Source organism: Phyllobates terribilis, unplaced genomic scaffold, assembly GCF_046119375.1.
Source record: "Phyllobates terribilis strain yellow unplaced genomic scaffold, ASM4611937v1 Scaffold_11__3_contigs__length_659146591, whole genome shotgun sequence".
NCBI classification, from domain to species: Eukaryota; Metazoa; Chordata; class Amphibia; order Anura; family Dendrobatidae; genus Phyllobates; species Phyllobates terribilis.
In genome coordinates, this window is record NW_027362771.1 from 303,744,644 (window position 1) to 303,762,798 (window position 18,155).

At 39.4% G+C, this 18,155-nt stretch overlaps 1 protein-coding gene across 1 annotated transcript in view; it reads right to left on the reverse strand.

Moving 5' to 3' along the window:
* Positions 1-18,155, reverse strand: part of PLXNA4 (plexin A4) — a 1,035,275-nt gene that overhangs the window by 848,068 nt on the left and 169,052 nt on the right. The window contains exon 3 of the mRNA XM_073652480.1: positions 17,569-17,751. Within this exon, the coding sequence (XP_073508581.1) occupies positions 17,569-17,751 (183 nt within the window). The remainder of the gene's footprint in view (positions 1-17,568; positions 17,752-18,155) is intronic.

Consider the following 18,155-nt stretch of genomic DNA (forward strand, 5'->3'; position numbering starts at 1 on the left):
CTCTACGTGGGGTGATCCTATGTGATCATATATACTGCAGTTTATAGCCTACTGCGTATTGAAAAATTCCAGTTTCTAATTCTTATCCCTTTAAGTCAAATTGTCTATTCTTCCCAAAGTGCTACAATAAATCCCACACTTGAAGCTAAGCGATTGGATCTATTTCAACATTATTTAATACTCATTTCTTTTACATAGTGAAGATTTTATATGATTATTATAAGCTCTGGTGAGCTCCATTGTAAGATAAATCAGGGGCAGGAGGTTAAAACATAACCATGATGGATTTTATTACTCCATCTCTCCCAGCCATTGCTGCAGGAGCTAGCACAGATGTGACTGGATAGGGTTTTGGTTGACATGAATCTCCTAGCACCTAACCTAATTTATGAGGAGCCTGAGAAAGCTTGGGATGTCATTTCTATCACGATGGATGGGGGGAACATGAGGCAGTGCTGACAAAACGCTATTGAACTTTAGTTACATGTGAGGAGAGATGTTGTTCCACAGCGTTTGCTTCGTATTTACTCATTTTCTCATCCACCATTTTTTTTACTACCCAGAACGCAATGCTAGAAGAAGACGGTTTAGGTTTCAGATTCCAGCCTCTGCAGAAGCGTCTCTAGGCTTCCGTCAAATATTTATTGTCAAGGGAAACTGCAGTTTAACATAAAGCACGAATCAATGTCATGTTTGAGCAAAGAATTACATGTTTCAGAAAGCATATTATGCTGACAAAATGGCAAGAGGGAAGAAGCTGACTAAAGACAAGACAAGTGAATGAAGAGGAGGCATACGTTATATTCTGAAGGAACGTGAAGTAAAAATGTCAGGGATTTGTATCCTAATACATGTTTTAAATGATAAGAAATGGGGTTAATACATTTGATGGGGGAAAGGACTAATAAAGAGCCAATTCTACTACTAAATACGGAGATGGATTTGTGAATGAGATTCTCCTTGTTGGCATAACGCTGCCACAGAGATGCTGGATATTGACTTTTGTAGGCGCAGACGGGATTTTATTTCTTGCCAGTGTCTCCTAAGGTGTGTGATCTACCAACAAAGCTAAAATCACAGACAACAGACACAGCACCGGGGCCATTGATTGTGCGTCTGGAGTGTTTTGGAGTCTCCAGCACCGCACTAATCCCTACCCTGGTATATCCATGCTTGGCTCATCAATATGACAAGAGCAGCAAACACAAAGAGATTGTGAAATGACTAGGTCACAGCTTTAATTAGATTTCATCTGAAAGGTGCAAAAAATTAATATAAGAGAGATTTCTGTTGGCCTTTCCTGTAACCTCTCAGGAGAGTGCATGTATTTCTCATTAGATGAAGTTCAACTGCTTGGATAGCAACGTCACACAGGCCAGACTTGTATGAGTGAATTGTAGCCCCCTTCATCAATGTAGATGCTCATGGTACGATCACCAATTTCAAAGACTGGATGGAAGCTCAAAAACATACTAATAATATGAGACCTGTCTTCAATAAAAATTAGCAGCAATTATATATTTATAATCGGTAGCAGAGGTAATAACACATGCAGATATCAGATCAAGCGGTGTCCAAAAATGATCAGCACTAATTTCTATAATCAGACAAAAGAGAAGGTAAAGCCCGCCATATACATTAGATGGCTGTCAGCCAAATGACAGTCAGGCCGATTGTTCGTCTGGCAGTCATCTCAGCTGGCTATCCCATACATAGGAGCGCTCGTACGTCTGAGCACTCGTGTGCTCTCTATGAGAAAGCCATCACCAGACATTCCTGATGGTGGCTTATCTCCAGGAGATAATACGATCAACAATCCAAAAGGCCAGATCGATATGACCCCTGAACTCCTTCATATTGGCTGACATTAGTCTAATGTGTATGGACTCTTTTACATAGGCAGATAAATTGTCCATAATGAGCGCCACTCGATGATATAGGAAGATCAGCACTCGTTAAAAGTAATCTATCATTAGGTTTTTATAACGAAACCTGAGAGCAGCATAACGTAGGGACAAAGATCCTGATTCCAGCGATGTGTCATTTACTGGGCTGCTTGGTGTAGTTTTGATAAAATCACTGTTTAATCAACAGGTGATTAACACTAGAGAACTAGTTATCCTGTTGTCATGTAGTCCAACTGCACTCCCCATCACTGATTGGCAGCTTTCCGCCTATGGACAGTGTACAGAGAAAACTTCCAATCAATGGTGTAGGTGGGGTTATACAGTGCTCAGCATTCAGAGAACTGGCAGATCTGCAGGAGAAAAAACAGTGATTGTATCAAAAATGCAGCAAGCAGCCCAGTAAGTGATACATCGCTAGAATCAGTGCTGCTCTCAGACGTGGTAGCAAAAAATTGGTGACAGATTCCCTTCATGTCTTTACCATACTGACATCACTGCACCAACGTACGCCATGTCATAACTTAAAGGTATACATGTGACTGAGATGTGATTCACACCTACCGCACTTGTGTTACAACAGCTCCAAAGTATACTCACTGATCACAGACTAAATCCCACCATGCACAACATGTCACCCATCACATGCCATAGGTAGGAGATGCCCACTGTTTGGTGCTAGATATGTGACACCTACAACCTTGCACACACCAAAGATGTGGAAGGCTTGAGGGAAATGTAGCTTTTAGCATATTGCTAACACTAAAATCATGATCCACTGCCAAAAATAAAGAGGAAAAACGAAAGCAATGGAGCCAGAAGACTTGTAAAAAAAAAAGCAATGATGTTTGTATTGGTAGCTATACAAAGTCTAGAAACTAAATTGATGAGATGTAGGAAGTTTTTTTTGCAAAGCTTGGGTGACGCCTGTTATTCTAAGTACATCATGGGGTATGGCTTATTTTAAAGATAACATCTGACACATGTGAAACTACATAATCTACAGTACAGTACAGTATTGATAGTGTGGGAGCGAGAATGCCTGTTCTAAAATATGTTACCCAATATTACTGAATGCTCAATGTAACATATTTGGAATTTACCCAAATACCCCAGACAAAAAGTAACTTTACCTAGGGATAATGAAACCTACTTTACTTGACTGTGTAGGATGAAAAATAAAATGATATCTACAGTTTTTATTTAATCATCTTGTTAAAAGTTTGGGGAATAATTAATGCAAAGAAACAAAATGCGGAGGTAAAAATACTGACTTGCTTTCCAGATTTAGAACATTATTCAGCTTGAAAAAAGGTATAAATGAATCTTAAAAATCACAAAGTCATAAACAAAACCCATGATTAAACCACTAAAATGTCATTGTGAATTAGGGTTGTGTTTTACCATCTGTCTGCCGGCAGCATGTGATCCGGTCACCACTGCCACTAATAAGTTTTAGTGCAATTCCACTATGGCACGCTCCTCGGCACAACTGACATCTGATCTATTAGCCCTATCTAATAGGGTGATAGGTCCCTCTGTTCCCACACCCTGCAGAAGGTCTCCTGATTTATACTATTCCCTCTAATCTGATTTGCAGTGTATGGGGGTGCTGGGCCATTCGTTCTTTTCTTCTTCAAGAAAAGTGGCAAAGTTGTGATCAGGAGCTCAGCTCTGGCTTTACAAAGTAACACTTTTCTACTGGCTGGCTTTAGCTGTTCCCAAGAGTTGATGTGTGAAAAACTAAAAACAATGAATTTCTATTGTAGCGATAGCGTAGTGCTAAAGGAACATCTGCCAAGAGCCATTCAGTCATAAAGAACGCATTGTCTTCATCCAATGTGATTTTACAATACTTTTAACCTTCTCTCCTTAGTGAGGGCAAAACTTTACCTTACCCTGAAATGTTATTGCTTATCTCTTACAGAAACACTGACAGCTGCCAAGGCTTTTTGGCAGGGAAGAAACAAAGTCATATTTACTACTACAATGAAACTTTTAGTTGCCGTAGTGGCTAGTAATTGTGAGTGACAATAAATGTGACACACTAATTCATGTCCAGTGTCCACTGTAAATACTCTTTATGACGTCTCACCACTTTTCGCTCTTTCTATGTTACTTGGACCTAGGGGCTCTAGGATTTACAGACTAATATGTAGTACTGTAGCTTTTTTTATATTGAAGGAAAAAAAACATGAGACATCTTTTTTTCACATCTCAAGCTAGTAAATAATTTGTAGATATTAATGGATTTTCAACTATTATGTTTTAGCCATGATCAGTAGGGGCAACCGAATTGCAATCAATCTTCATAGAACTGAATCTGAGATAATAAAATAAATTGATCCATTTCTGAAATGTGTGAAGAGCTTAAAAACTGGTATTTAATTGAAGAAAGTGGAATCTGACTTACTGATACAATCCAGAGTCCTATATGCAATCCACTAAATACAATAACAGTAGACAGTAGAGAAAAGCCAGCTCCAAAGGTCCTTTATAAATAGTTGTGCGTCCATGTCAGCACCTTCTCCTGGCAGCTGATAAATATTTCCACAGCTTCACAAATTCACCAGCCAGCCATTCTGAGAAATGGATGGATAGCACTGTATATGTGTCCAGAGCTTGGCATTTCATACCTCCATACACTTCTACACCTTTATAAATCTCACCTAAAGCTCCTCACCAAGCACCAATGAAACATTTTCCAACCATAAACTTTACAAGGTTTCTACTCAAATAATACAAATTATTGCATCCCTTCTAGATATAACATAGTGTTATATATAAAATGGATTCACAGGTAATATAAAAAATAACAAAATTAAATGTCATTAATTATATATAAATTCCCAGATAAATTTAATTTGAAAATTACAGTCATTTTGACTATGGAGTTTATTCCTATAATACATTAAAATGGCTGCTGTCTTGTTACACACACAGAAACGTAACATAATGTGGAGCTATCTCCAGGTCACTCAGCATTCAAAAATACATGGTGGACAGTAGTGTGAGGAGCCTCTCCTTATCTCAGCATCCCAGGTATATCCAGTATTAGATCTGATGGACAAGGGTGGGCAGCAGTGTGAGCAGCCTCTTCTTACCTCAACATCCCTGGCATTTCCAGCAGCAGATCAGATAGACATGGCTGACAGCAGACACTATCCTGAATATCTGATCTATTACTGGAGGTACCATGGGTCCTGAGGTAAGAAGAAGCTGCTCCTCTTCTTACCTCATGTTACCTCCAGTAATAGATCAGATAGACAGCAGTGTGAGCAGCCTCTTCTTACCTTGGCACCCATGGTATCTGCAGTATTTGATGAGAACGACAGGATGGACAGCAGTGTGTGCAGCTTCTTTTTACCTCAGAATCCCTGATATCTCCAGTATTAGATCAGAAAGACAGGGTGGATATCAGTATGAGCAGTGTCTTCTTACCTCAGCATCCAAGTATTAGAACAGAAAGACATGGTAGACAGCAGTGTGAGCGGCCTCTTCTAAACTCAGCACCACATTATCTTCAGTATTAGACCAGAATATTCACTTCGAGAACATGGAGAGAGGGGGACTGCACATGCTCACCTTTTAACATTCTAGGATAGGTTTCTGTCAATGTAACAAGACAGCAGCCATTTAATTCTATAATGATTACCCCCATAGACAAAACAAGTATGATCAGCCTATTAAATGTACTTAGTAATTTATTTATAATCACAGCTCCTTTTGCTATTTAAAGGGGTTATTAAGGAATATTAAATTGTTTCACTACTGGCCAAAGAATTAGGTAGCTGTTAACCATCTGCCTGTTGTGCCGGGCCGCTCTTTGCTGGCACAGGGCAGTCACAGACAGCTCATGCTGGAGATTCAGTGGCTTCTGATGACATCACATCGACAGAGCAGCTGCTTCTCTTCCGGACTGCTTTGTTAACAGGGCGTGACTGCTGATGTCATGCTGATTGACAGCCAGCTCCCTGCAGTTAGGCACTGGGGAGCCAGCTGTCAATCAGCATGATGTCAGCAGTCACGCCCTGTCAGCAAAGCAGTCCGGAAGAGAAGCAGCTGCTCTGTCGACGGCCTGCTTTGTTGACAGAGCGTGACTGCTGAAGTCATGCTGACTGGCAGCCTGCTCCCCAGTGCCTAACTGCAGGAAGTCAGGTGTCATTCAGCATGACATCAGGTGTCACGCCCCAGCGACAGAGCAGTCCAGAAACAGAAGAGCTGCTCTGTTCACATGGAGCAGCTTCATCACCAGCAGGAGCAGTCTGTGTGAGTCAGTGCCGGGCTGAACAGGAAGGCATTTACCTATGTTAGCAACTACATGCTTGTTAGTTTTTAGGCTCATAGTAAAAAAAATAAAATGGTTCTGAACATGCCCTTTACAATCTTTTTCTTTTACTGAAGAACCCCTTTAATTTGTGATAGGTAATAGCCATCCATTCACATTAAGGAATATATTATCAGATACAAAGCTAGGTCACTCCAATCGCACATTATTCCTTTCATCATAGTGATTTTTATAAGAAATACCTGGTATTTGCTCTGTACACTGCAATCCTTTAAAATAGCAGGCTACTGACTTTTGTGCGGTCATGTGGCTTGTTATACAATTTCCTAACACTACATATTGATTACAGTGGATACAGTATATCTATTATACAACACGACAGTAATATACACAACATTCCTAGAGTAACATTTAATTTTTATACACCTTTGTGATAAATAAAGAAATAATATGTGGATGTTGGAGAAATTGTTTAAAGTGTTCAATATTTGGAGATTTTGTGGACTTTTTTTATTTTACAAATGCTTTCTTTTTTTTTTGTTGGTGGTGATTATTGAGAGTCATTTTTTTTTACCAGTAGACTCTTTGTGACATCCTGCACATCATATAAAAAGGTGGCATATAACTCATTAGAAAAATAGTAAAACTGATAAAGAATGAAATAAACGCAAGGATGATGCAGATGAGAAAGTCAACAGTAAGCCAAGGATAAACAGATCAGCGGATAAGAAGACACAGCAAGCTCTGGGACACAGACGTTTTATCTCTGCCTTTGTGCTATTCCAACTCGCTGATAAGTATGAAGTTTAATCAAATATGCTAATGATAGTCTATTGGGAAGATATAGACTCTGTTTAACTGGCATGGTGAAGGTAGAAAAAATATATTGTATTTTCAAGGCTCATTTTTCACTTTGTAGAATTTCTCATTGACAATATATACAACGTATAACATTCACCCGCAGTCCCACCTGAAATCACACTTTAACAGAGCATGATGGAGTACATGGAGATGATGCAGTACAGAGTCCAGCAGCTAAAGGGTTTATCACTCTTGTTCCCCATCATAGGTGGCTATGGAATGCATACCTAAAAATCTGATAAGGGACCACTGTGACACTGCAGGGAATACACACAGAGAACATAATCCGCTCTTTGATTCCCCAGTTTAAAAATTGAAGTATTCTGATTACTGCAGGAGAGCTAAATTGGATCACCACGAAAGTTGGAAATGCGGAAAAACATTGAACTGACTGTCCAACAAGAAAGACATTGTTACCATGGATCTGACTCTTCAATGTTACTTTGGCCTGTTTACTCCTCGAAGAGTTATTGATTTTTTCAAAGAAGAAAAGCTGTGAAAAATCATCCACTGAGAGAGAGCGTGGTTAGGAAACATTTCCAATATTTTTTTTATAGTATAATACAATATTCCCTGTATGGGATTATTACTCAGTCCTACTTTAATGCTATTGGACAGATAATCATACCAATGCTCTGGGTATATATACAGTTTACGATAGTGGTCACTGGACTTTTATGGATTTCCTTGGATATCTCTGTCCGCATGCAAAACCTACTCATATTTTAGTTGTAAAAAATGTAATCTTCACTTTGGCCTTAATCTTTCTTTCCCACTCATGCTCTCTTATTAGTGTTTTTCAGCCAAGTAATGCAGCATATCACACAATTTTACGATGAAGTCCAGATGACAAGGTAATTCAGATATTTACAGGGACACCAGTTGTCATGCCATGTATCTTCTCAAATATTTTGTTGTTTTACCAAAAATAAAGCTGCATTCCAGATGACTTATCTAGATGACAATCTAAAGTTTCTCACAAGTAAATAATATAAATTAACTACACACAGACTATATTAATCATTATTTGACTCCAATTTTTAAAGCATAACATATACTATTTTATGACACTGCAGCTGTGTATTGGGACTTTGGAGAGTTTTGTTGCAATTACTACAATTGAAAATCAGTACCATTAACTTGAAAGGGTTTGCTTTGGCAGCCAACACATGGGTATCTTGGCACTTTCCATCCTAATGAAGGGAAAAGTTGCAGAGCTTGTTCAGTTGACAACTATTCATCCAAACTCCCACATAGATCTGCACACTCAACTATACCAAATGTGCATGTGTACTCAGTATTGAACTGGGGTTGCAAGAGCCCACAGGTAACATTGACATTGAGGGCCCAATGTTCAGCTACAGGCAGATATTAAATTAGCCTCATAACCTGTATGTTATATAATAACTACCTGGGTAGTTTTTAATTGAGTGATAAGATGCAGTTTTTATCTGAATATAGTAAATCAAGTGTATTGTGCCAATGATGCTCATATATGGAGGAGGGCATCCACTCCTGCACAGGGGCCTACCAGGGGATTCACCAGTTCCTCTGTAGGCCAGTCTGAGCCTGTGTGTACTAAAAGGGTAGCTTTCTGAGCCTGTATAGCTTAGAAAGAAGACGCCTCATAGGAGATCTCCTTTATATATACAAATATATGTGAGGTCAGTACAAAGGACTGGCACATGACTTATTCCTTCCAAAGACCATACTAAGGACCAGGGGGCACTCATAACGTGTGGAAGAAAGGCGATTCCGGCAGATAAATAGGAAAGGGTTCTTTACAGTCAGAGCAGTGAGACTGTGGAATGCCCGACCACAAGAGGTAGTAATGGCAGACACTATAACAGCTTTTAAAAAAGGTCGGATGACTTCCTTAGTACATATAACACTGTGCGTTATAGTTAAATTAGAGACAAAATGTACAATTGGGGGAGGAAGGTTGAACTTGATGGACCTAGGGCTTTTTTTCAAACTATGTAACTATGAAGTAAGTGAATGCCAGACAGTTCTGGAGCAGATTAACAAAAGTGAGAGCAAAACAATCTGGAATGGTTCAACATGCCTGACATCTTATGATGGAAGAAAGTCTGTACATTCCCAAACAGTATACCCAGTTCTTCTCTCCTCTTATATTTGGCAATAGGGGAGAGTCAGAACATCCCCAATAACATGTCCAATACTTCCTAATGTCCAACAACATTGGAGAGCCATAACCCTTCAATACACATTAAGTGATAAGCCAGTCCTATCAGAAATAACAGTTTCAGTATCATTAATCTAATGTTCATGGCCGCAGTTACTTGTACACAGAGGTTTCCCCAATCTATGAAGGGCAGCCTTGTTTGGTAAATGAGTAGACTTATTATTCAGAATTAATGATGATTGTCAGGTACATGTCTTTGGGTGTTTGTACCGATATATAGAAAGTACTTTTTCATCATGGAATGAATTTGACAGCTTTCAGGACTACATTCTGAAGCAATGTGATGGAAACAGCTACCTGTCTAGTAGATATCTGCTGGGCATCATTATTCTGCCGTATAGTGGGATCCAGCAATGTACCACGTGGATTTAGTGCTGCACTTTCACAAACTCACCTTTATAAGACCATAGGTAACATGAAAACGAGCCATAATCATTTCTGAAAACATAATAGCCATAATAATTTTTGAAAACATAATGACACAGCTAAATTCTGGCAAATATTCAGCCTGCTGCTCTGAATCTGCACATATACTATTTCTAAGAGGCTGCATTCAATTATATTCAGTAACAATTATAGAAACCTTCACACTGTGGGCAGCTGCGGAACTAGTGCACCCTGCCGTTCTTCATAAGCAGCCTTTATTAATGTGAAAATCTGATTGTACTTTTTAATATGGCTATATTATGTCTCCAAAACACATAATGAAGTCACTGCCCCTGTATCTGCGGTCTCTATCACAAGCTCCGCATTGTATTCTATGCCCCTTTTATCCATCTATAGAAAGGTTTCTGGGAGAATACTATAGCATTTCCATGGCATTACCCACCCCCAGCTTTTCCTACAGGAGTGACAGTGTGTAAAAAATGAGCTCATGAAAATGCTCTAATTTGTCAGAACAAGATTGTAGGTTGCAGCTAATTGCAGAGACACCTAGTGATCCCTGCCTATTGAAGTGCACTGCTTGATTCCTTCATATATAGAGACTTAGGAATCCTACACCTTTCATAGCTCCCTTGGGGCACCTTGTGGATGACAGCTCCATGAAAGTTGTTACCAGGAGACTTCTTGGCTCCCTCCCTGCATGCCTGCCTATAAAACTCTTTATGGCTGTACTGATACTATTGCAGAGCAACAGTGTAGTGTATCCTCCAAAGTTGCGTCTCCTTTGGCTGATACTTTTCTACACTTACATGGGTATATATATTAATTGATGTACAAATGTGCATATTAGATAGAGAGATAGATAGATAGATAGATAGATAGATAGATAGATAGATAGATAGAAATGGATAGATAGATAGATAGATAGATAGATAGATAGATATGGATAGATAGAAAGATATATAGATAGATAGATAGATAGATAGATAGATAGATAGATATTTGATTTTAATTAACATTTTAATACCAAGTTTTAAACACAGGAGGTACTGAGATATTAGTTTTTGGAACTTATGTGTTGCTATATCCATGCTCACTCTTAAAGCTTACTGCATGGGCAAGGTGATATACATAAATCAGTATGTACTCGGCTCATGCAAATCTACACATTTAGCAACAGTTACCTTGATTTACTATATGATCTTCACCAATCACGAAAACGAGGATGCCTTTCCCACATTTCACTTAAAGGAGTTGCCCACTACTTTTTATGATTGCCCCAATCGATGAACCCTGTGCCCCTAAGTATTTTTCTAATTACCTCCTGCTGTCCTTCTTGCCTGTGAGCAACGCCATCCTTGGCAGCTCGCAGGTACCACGTGACCCGCCGCTGCTGTCACATCAAGTGAGGCGTGACTTCAGTGGCGTGGTCCCCGGGGTGGCTGATGGACTGTGGGCATGGTTACCCCACGTGTCACACCCAGCATCCACCGCGCTTTTCCAATGAATGGGGAGAGGGAGAGCGCGCGGTGGATGCTGGGAGTGACGCGTGGGGTAACCCTGCCCACAGCCCAGCATCCACCATGGAACGCAGAATTAAGTTACCCCCGGCTGCAGCCGGAATTTGACGTGACATCAGCGGATGTCAGAGCCGGCTGGAGCCGGGGGTCACGTGATGCCTGTGAGCGGCCAGTGATAGCGCCGCTCACAGGCAAGATGGACAGCAGGAGGTAATTAGAAAAACACTTAGAGGCACAGGGTCCATCGATTGGGGCAATCATAAAAAGTAGTGGCCAACTTCTTTAAGTGATAGTAATGCATGTACACTACTGATTCATTCATTGTCTACGGGAACGATGGAGATAGTCTTGTACAGTGCTCAGCAATCTCTATTATGTAAAAAAAGAGAGAACAGGGCGCAATGGGTGACTCAGTATTAAGTATTATACCTGATGAAGGTGGCCTTGTCCACCGAAACGCGTTGTGTGTTAATAAATCAGTCATTTTAATTTAATTTTTACCCTGTTATTGGCGCTGTGATACCGCTATTCACATTCACTGACAGCAATCTCTATTAGTCCTATAGTGCGGAGCAGAACATTGGTTCAGTGTTTAGCATTATATGTAGCCTTACAGAGCTGAGATCCTGGGTTCAAATCCCATCAAGGACATCTGCAAGGAGATTGTATGTTCTCCCCGTGTTTGCGTGGGTTTCCTCCTGGTTCTCGGGTTTCCTACCACACTTCAAAGACATACTGATAGGGAGTTTAGATTGTGAACCCCAATGGGGACAGTGCCAATAATGTCTGTATAGCGCTGTGGAATTAATGGCGCTATATAAGGAAGAAACACATATAAAGATGACCATGATGTGTTGTGACCCCCATTCATCACACTTTCATCACCTATCCAGTGGAATAGTTATGTGTTTTTCAAGGGCCAACTCCTGTAATAATTTGACAGAAAAGGAATAATCAAAACGTATAGTTATACAGGCCATATTATTTATTTTTGGTGAAAATCCCCTTTAAATGCTGAGGTTTTTATTCAGTAGCTGAATTACTGTTCTGAATTTTTATTACTGAACCCTCATTCCCTCAGAGACATGAATCAACATATTTCTAAAAATTCAACCATCACATCTTCAAATGAAGTTCAAATAAATTGATAGCATAACCAGATACTCATTACATTTATAGATGTAAATCTGAAAAAAATACCTTGAATATTCAAAAATAATTTCTGCCAGAAATAGTATTAATTTAAAAGGTGTAAATTGGCAAAAGGTCAGAGATTAGTAGATCACTCTTCATGAATCAATTGTTCGTAAAAAACACTACTTCTGACTGCATCGTTCTGCCCACATTTTGCTTAGGACTCACCACTTGTGTATGTTGTTCACTTTTTGGTAAAAATACTGCAAACTAAAAAATGAGTTAATGTTTTAATGAAATATGGAAAGTTAATGTTTTAATGAAATATGGAATCAATCAATACTAAAGTCTTTCATAAATTATAAACAGTATGTGCTGTGCACTTGTCATAGACAGGTTAATACATGAGTCATACTATATTTTCATGCATTTATGATGGCTTTCTGTTATTTTTATATTAAAAGTCAATCTCATTATGCATCCGAGTATATTTTGCCACCTTCTCGAGTTAGCACTTTGTCCCTTGCTTAATCAATTCCTTTTGTTAAAATTCAATCAACTCCGGTTTGTAAAGTCACAAATAATAGTGTGGACTCCAGCCAAGCCTATGAACATTGTAGCAGTTTCTTAAGTACAAGGAGCATTAAGCGTATTGAGATTGTAAGCACAAACGCAATGCTGAACATAATGACTCAGTCTTCTCTTTAATGCTATTTTTTCTCTTTGTTTTTGCGGTTCTTGTATACTCCTACCACCCCATTTACAAGCAAAGTGCCTGCTGAAGAGGACCTGCCAGTTTTTCCGAACATGTCTATTTTAGTAAATGACTATATACTCCCCCTAATATAACAATTCTACTGTATGTTTTTTCATAGCATTGTGTTATATCATTCCTCAGTTATTCCTCCTCGAAATTCTTGATCACATGGACGACAAAATGTTTCCAGTTGGGGGTGTAATCTGTAAGTTGTATACATATACAGATCGAATGCAAAGAGATGCAGACAAAAATTCCCATGCTGTTCATACGGATGCTTCTCAATAGGTTTCTGATGCCTACTGTGTCAATATAGGGCTATTAAATAAGCAAATTGCCTCTTCAGAGAGGAAGAGGACTAGAACTCTGTAGCACCACCTGTTGGATAATGACTTGTCGGATAGTTGGATAGTGACTTGTAGGATCGCTGCTTCCAACAGGTGGTGCTATACAGTTCTAGTCCTGTTTCTCTCTGAAGAGGCAATTTGGATATTTAACTCCCAAGAGGAGAATTGCATGCCAAATAAGTCTCCTTACATTGGCATGCCAGGGTAGGTATGTCACTCTCCACAAGGAGAAACCTTACCCCTTAGAATATAGGGCTATGCATTATAAAGTTGAAAATGACTCATAACAAGTATCAAAAGTGAGTGCCTGTTTTACATAAGTACTGGCACTGGTTTGCACCCTAAGTTTTCCCATCATAGGGTTAAAAGGCCCCACCTTCACCGTCTACCAAGAGAAAAAGGGAAAGGTGAACCTCTGGATGGTTCCTCCATCTTTTTAGTGCTGTAGTGCTGGGGAGAAGGGTGGAGGGCTTGTGTATGTCTCATAGTATGTCTTCATTGGAAGCACTTGGGGCTTTCTTATTTCTATAAATGAACCTATAATGAGAATAAAAAGGCAGGGTGCTCCATAGTGCAGAAATCCTTAATAAAGTGGAGATGGTGAGGGCTGACAGAAGGGCATATGATAGTGTGCTCACCTTGGAGGGATGTGCAAATACCAGGCACAATCCTGTTACAAATCCATAGATGGAAAGAATCAGCGGCAGCTGCCCCAGGTGATAGTCCAGTCCAGGAATCACCATGTATCAGAAATAATTAAAAATAAAAAAATGTAAATAACAAAAGGGGTGATAAAAGCATTGTTAAGTGTAACAGACAGGGGGGTAATACCTTCATAAGTATTTCTTAAAAGAATAAGGGCTACACGTTTCAACATCAGACAGATGTCTTCCTCAGGCAAGGCATGTATTTGGCCTAAGGAAGATATCTGTCCGATGTTGAAACGCGTAGCCCTTATTCTTTTAAGAAATTCTTATGAAGGTATTACCTGTCTGTCTGTTGCACTCAGCAGCGCTTTTATCACCCCCTTTTTTTATTTCAATTTTTTAAACATTATTTTTCCAAGTGGCATGGATTGCCTTTTGTATATGCTGTTAGGCCTATACATTACCAAAACCAAGGTTAATAAAAAGGTGCATGGCAGCTTCTAAATTGGACATTATGAATTTGTAACACTAAAGGTCCATTTACATTAGCCGACCTGCGGCACTAAATGACCACTCATCAGCCACTTGTTTGCTGATCGGCGGTCGTTCAATAGCCTGTTTACATAGGCAAACCACAATTCAGATGTGATCTGTAGTAAATTGTTCTGCGCATATAGGCTCATTTGTCGGGTGATCAACATCTTGTTTAGTCGACATGATTATCATAAAATGAGTGTTCCTAATAACTAGTTTCACAATAATTGTGCAGTGTACATGCAGCTTAAGTCATACCTTCTTCCCATACCAACCCTTGTTGTGGTTGCTGATGTGATATGATTCACTTGTAGAATGTCAATTAACCTTTTTCATACTGTGATTTTGAGCAGCCTACTTATAACGTTCCCTATGCGTCAACATCTCTTATCACATACAAGCGGCCTATTATCTTGAAATCATCTTTCTACCTTCAAATGGTAATGTATTTCCTCTGAAGTGCCAAAAAGTTTTATTATATATGTTTTTCTTATAATTGGTCCAATATGAGTCATCTCCTGATTCTAAAAGTATTCTCCACCTTGATCTGCAGAACACTACAGAAATCCTTTCCCTACTTTTATAAAGACTTTATGACCAAAATATTTTTTTCCTGTTATTAGAGTCAAATGAGTGAATCAGCAGTCTCAGAGCCAAAGATAGTTTGGAGTTCCACCAGACACGCGTCAGCTGTGAGACCCCCACTGATCATTGTGTGCAGATTAATATTAGTACAGCACCATATTACATACACTGCTCCTCATTATATTAGACTTTAAATTGGCACAAAAAACCATCACGTGTATTTTCCCTTTAGAATCAAATTAAGTGACAACGGTTGAAAGAAGAACATTGTATACACAGGAGAGAGGCAACTGAGAAAATGTTCTCTTTTCCTCCTATTTGTGAGGCAGAAGAAATACCCATTATGACAGGAAGTAGCTCATTAGACAGCAGGTCCCGGTGTATTACAGTTATGGCTATGACGATTTGTACCAAAAGTAGGTCACAAATAAATCAGAGACATCTAACGCTGTGGCGTACTAGAAACCATTTGCACAGACATTTACATGCTATCATTTGGGCATAGCAAGCAATTTCTTGTTCAAATGCTCTTCTTGTGAAATCACATGCTGTTGATATAAAATATGCATAAACTGTCCTCTTCGTTCTTGTGACTACCATACTCTAATGCTGGATTACGCCACTGCAGACATGTGCTTCTGCTAATAACATTTAGGATGTGACACCCCTTAAAAAAAGTCACATGGCTACAGCGTGTGGTTTTCATAACCATGAGCCATGGATCATATACAACACCAGTGATATGGAAAGATATATTAGATGCTCTTTGGGGAGTGGGGTGCTTCACGTTAAGGAGGGTCTACAGACTGATTGGGGAGTGGAGTGCTTCACTTTAAGGAGATTCTACAGACTGTAAAATCTAGGGTACATAGCTTAGGTCTTGATAAACTGATCACAGAGGCCTGAACTGCAGAATAGGAAGATTGTTTTCATGGACTCCCTGCAGTCTAAAATAAGGCATGTAGTAAAAAGATGTCTACAGGATTCTTCATGGCTGTAACAATTGTAAAAGGCAAGCCAGATAACAGAGGGGGCAAATTTTTAAGTGGTGTTCAAGCATGCATACCACCACTCCATTCTCATAGGGACTCTGGGAACCCAACTTTATGGATTAGTGGGGTTCCAGTGGTATGTCCCTAAAAAGCACATTTCATTGGAAAACCCCTTTACAAGAGTTTTCCAAGACTACATTATTGATGATCAATATCTGAAAATTAAAAGGTCATGGTTCTCCACTTTATTATTTATCAGGCACTGCACTTTTGGCAATAGATTTGCCTGACTTCATAGTGAACAGTTCCAGTCTAATCTAACAGACAGATCTGCCATACGATACACAGACAATGTCAAAAGCACTGTCCTTGCCTGGTAAACAATTAAGGGGATATGGGGCTTGCTACAAGACCAAAACCCTTTCAGTCAGCTGATTGCTAGTAGTACCGGGAGTCAGTCACCGGCCGATCTCATATTAATTTTGTAGTCATGGAAAACCCCTTTAAATTGAAGCATCACATGTGCACATCTCCATACACTACTTGCATAATCTTCCCACAAGAAATTGGAAATAAAACATATACTGTCTCCATGACTTTCATTGATGCAGATCATCAGAAAGCTAATTATGATTAAGAGGGTTGTCTCCTTCATTAAGAACGCTTCAATGAATCCAGAAAAGAGAACTGGGAGATTCGAGCATCTTTGTATTTCCCATGTTTTCCAGAGGAATCAGGAGCCCTTTAAAGGGTACCAGTCACAGTATTCAAGCTGTCTATGCCAGCTAGCATTAATCAGAGACCAGCTCCTGCATTACAAACATGGTTTACTTTGAAGTGCTGAGACTTTTCAGAGAAAAATTTTAGCCTAGGATGAGGCCTGAGATGAGGTGACTTGTCACTAAGTTACATCTCCGCCGGTCTCTTTCTATGTGTGTGTAGGGAGAGACCTGTCAGTCTAGCTGAGTAGGTAGGGAGAGTCAGCAGGGACACACCTCTAGGACTAGTTATCTAGTCCCCATTCATGCTTTGGACTGGGTCCTTCTCTTAAATGCCGCAGCTCTTCAGAATAAACCATAGATGTTTGCAAGGCAGGAGCTGGTCTCTGATTTATGCTGCTCATGGGTCGGGCAATATGAATCATGTAACAGGTTCAGGCTGTGATCTAATTTGGATACAAATATGACAATATTGAAGTCAACCGTAGAAGCCAGTTTACTCAGCTGGATTATAGCATGTGCAATCATGTTTAGATAATAGGATTTGTAGAAAATCTGTAGAACTGTAACAGGGTTGTCCAACTACAAGAGTGCACGTTGTCCGAAATTTCTTCACCTCCTTAATTTATTGAAAGATACTTTGAAACATTATACACTTTGTAGGTGAGAAAAAGCAAACCGTAATCCTACCTTTTTGAGTTTTCCACTTTTGGTCCCCACAAAGGCCAGTGAATGATTTTTATACACATAGGCTATAACAGAAGTCATCCTGTCCCGATCCTCTGTATAGACAGGGTACCCTCGAACCATTTCAGATACTCCCAGAGGGGCATTCATGTCCAAACCACAGAAATCATCTTCAATTATTATGAGCTGTAAAAACAGAGAATGTGAACATCAGAAATGGAAAGTTTCTATAGGTATACCATGTTTAATCAAACTTGAATAACTTGATGCATTATTGTAATAATAGATATATATTGTCTGAGATATAAAAAATACACATTTAAATACCTCATAAGGATATTCTGAGTTAATATCATCAGGCCCACGTTTTACAGTGTGGAGAGTGCTACCAAAAGAATCTCTCACCCCGAAAGGCCCCACATGTCCATCCATTACACAGACAGAGCTTTGCTGTGTATTAGTACTGTTCTTGTGTAATACTTCATCTGCACTCTGGAGGTGCTGTAGTGAAGAAGACAAGACTGCTTCATCTGCTTATCATGTTGTAGGGATCCTAACAACAACCCCTTTAATTAATGAACTCATTAATT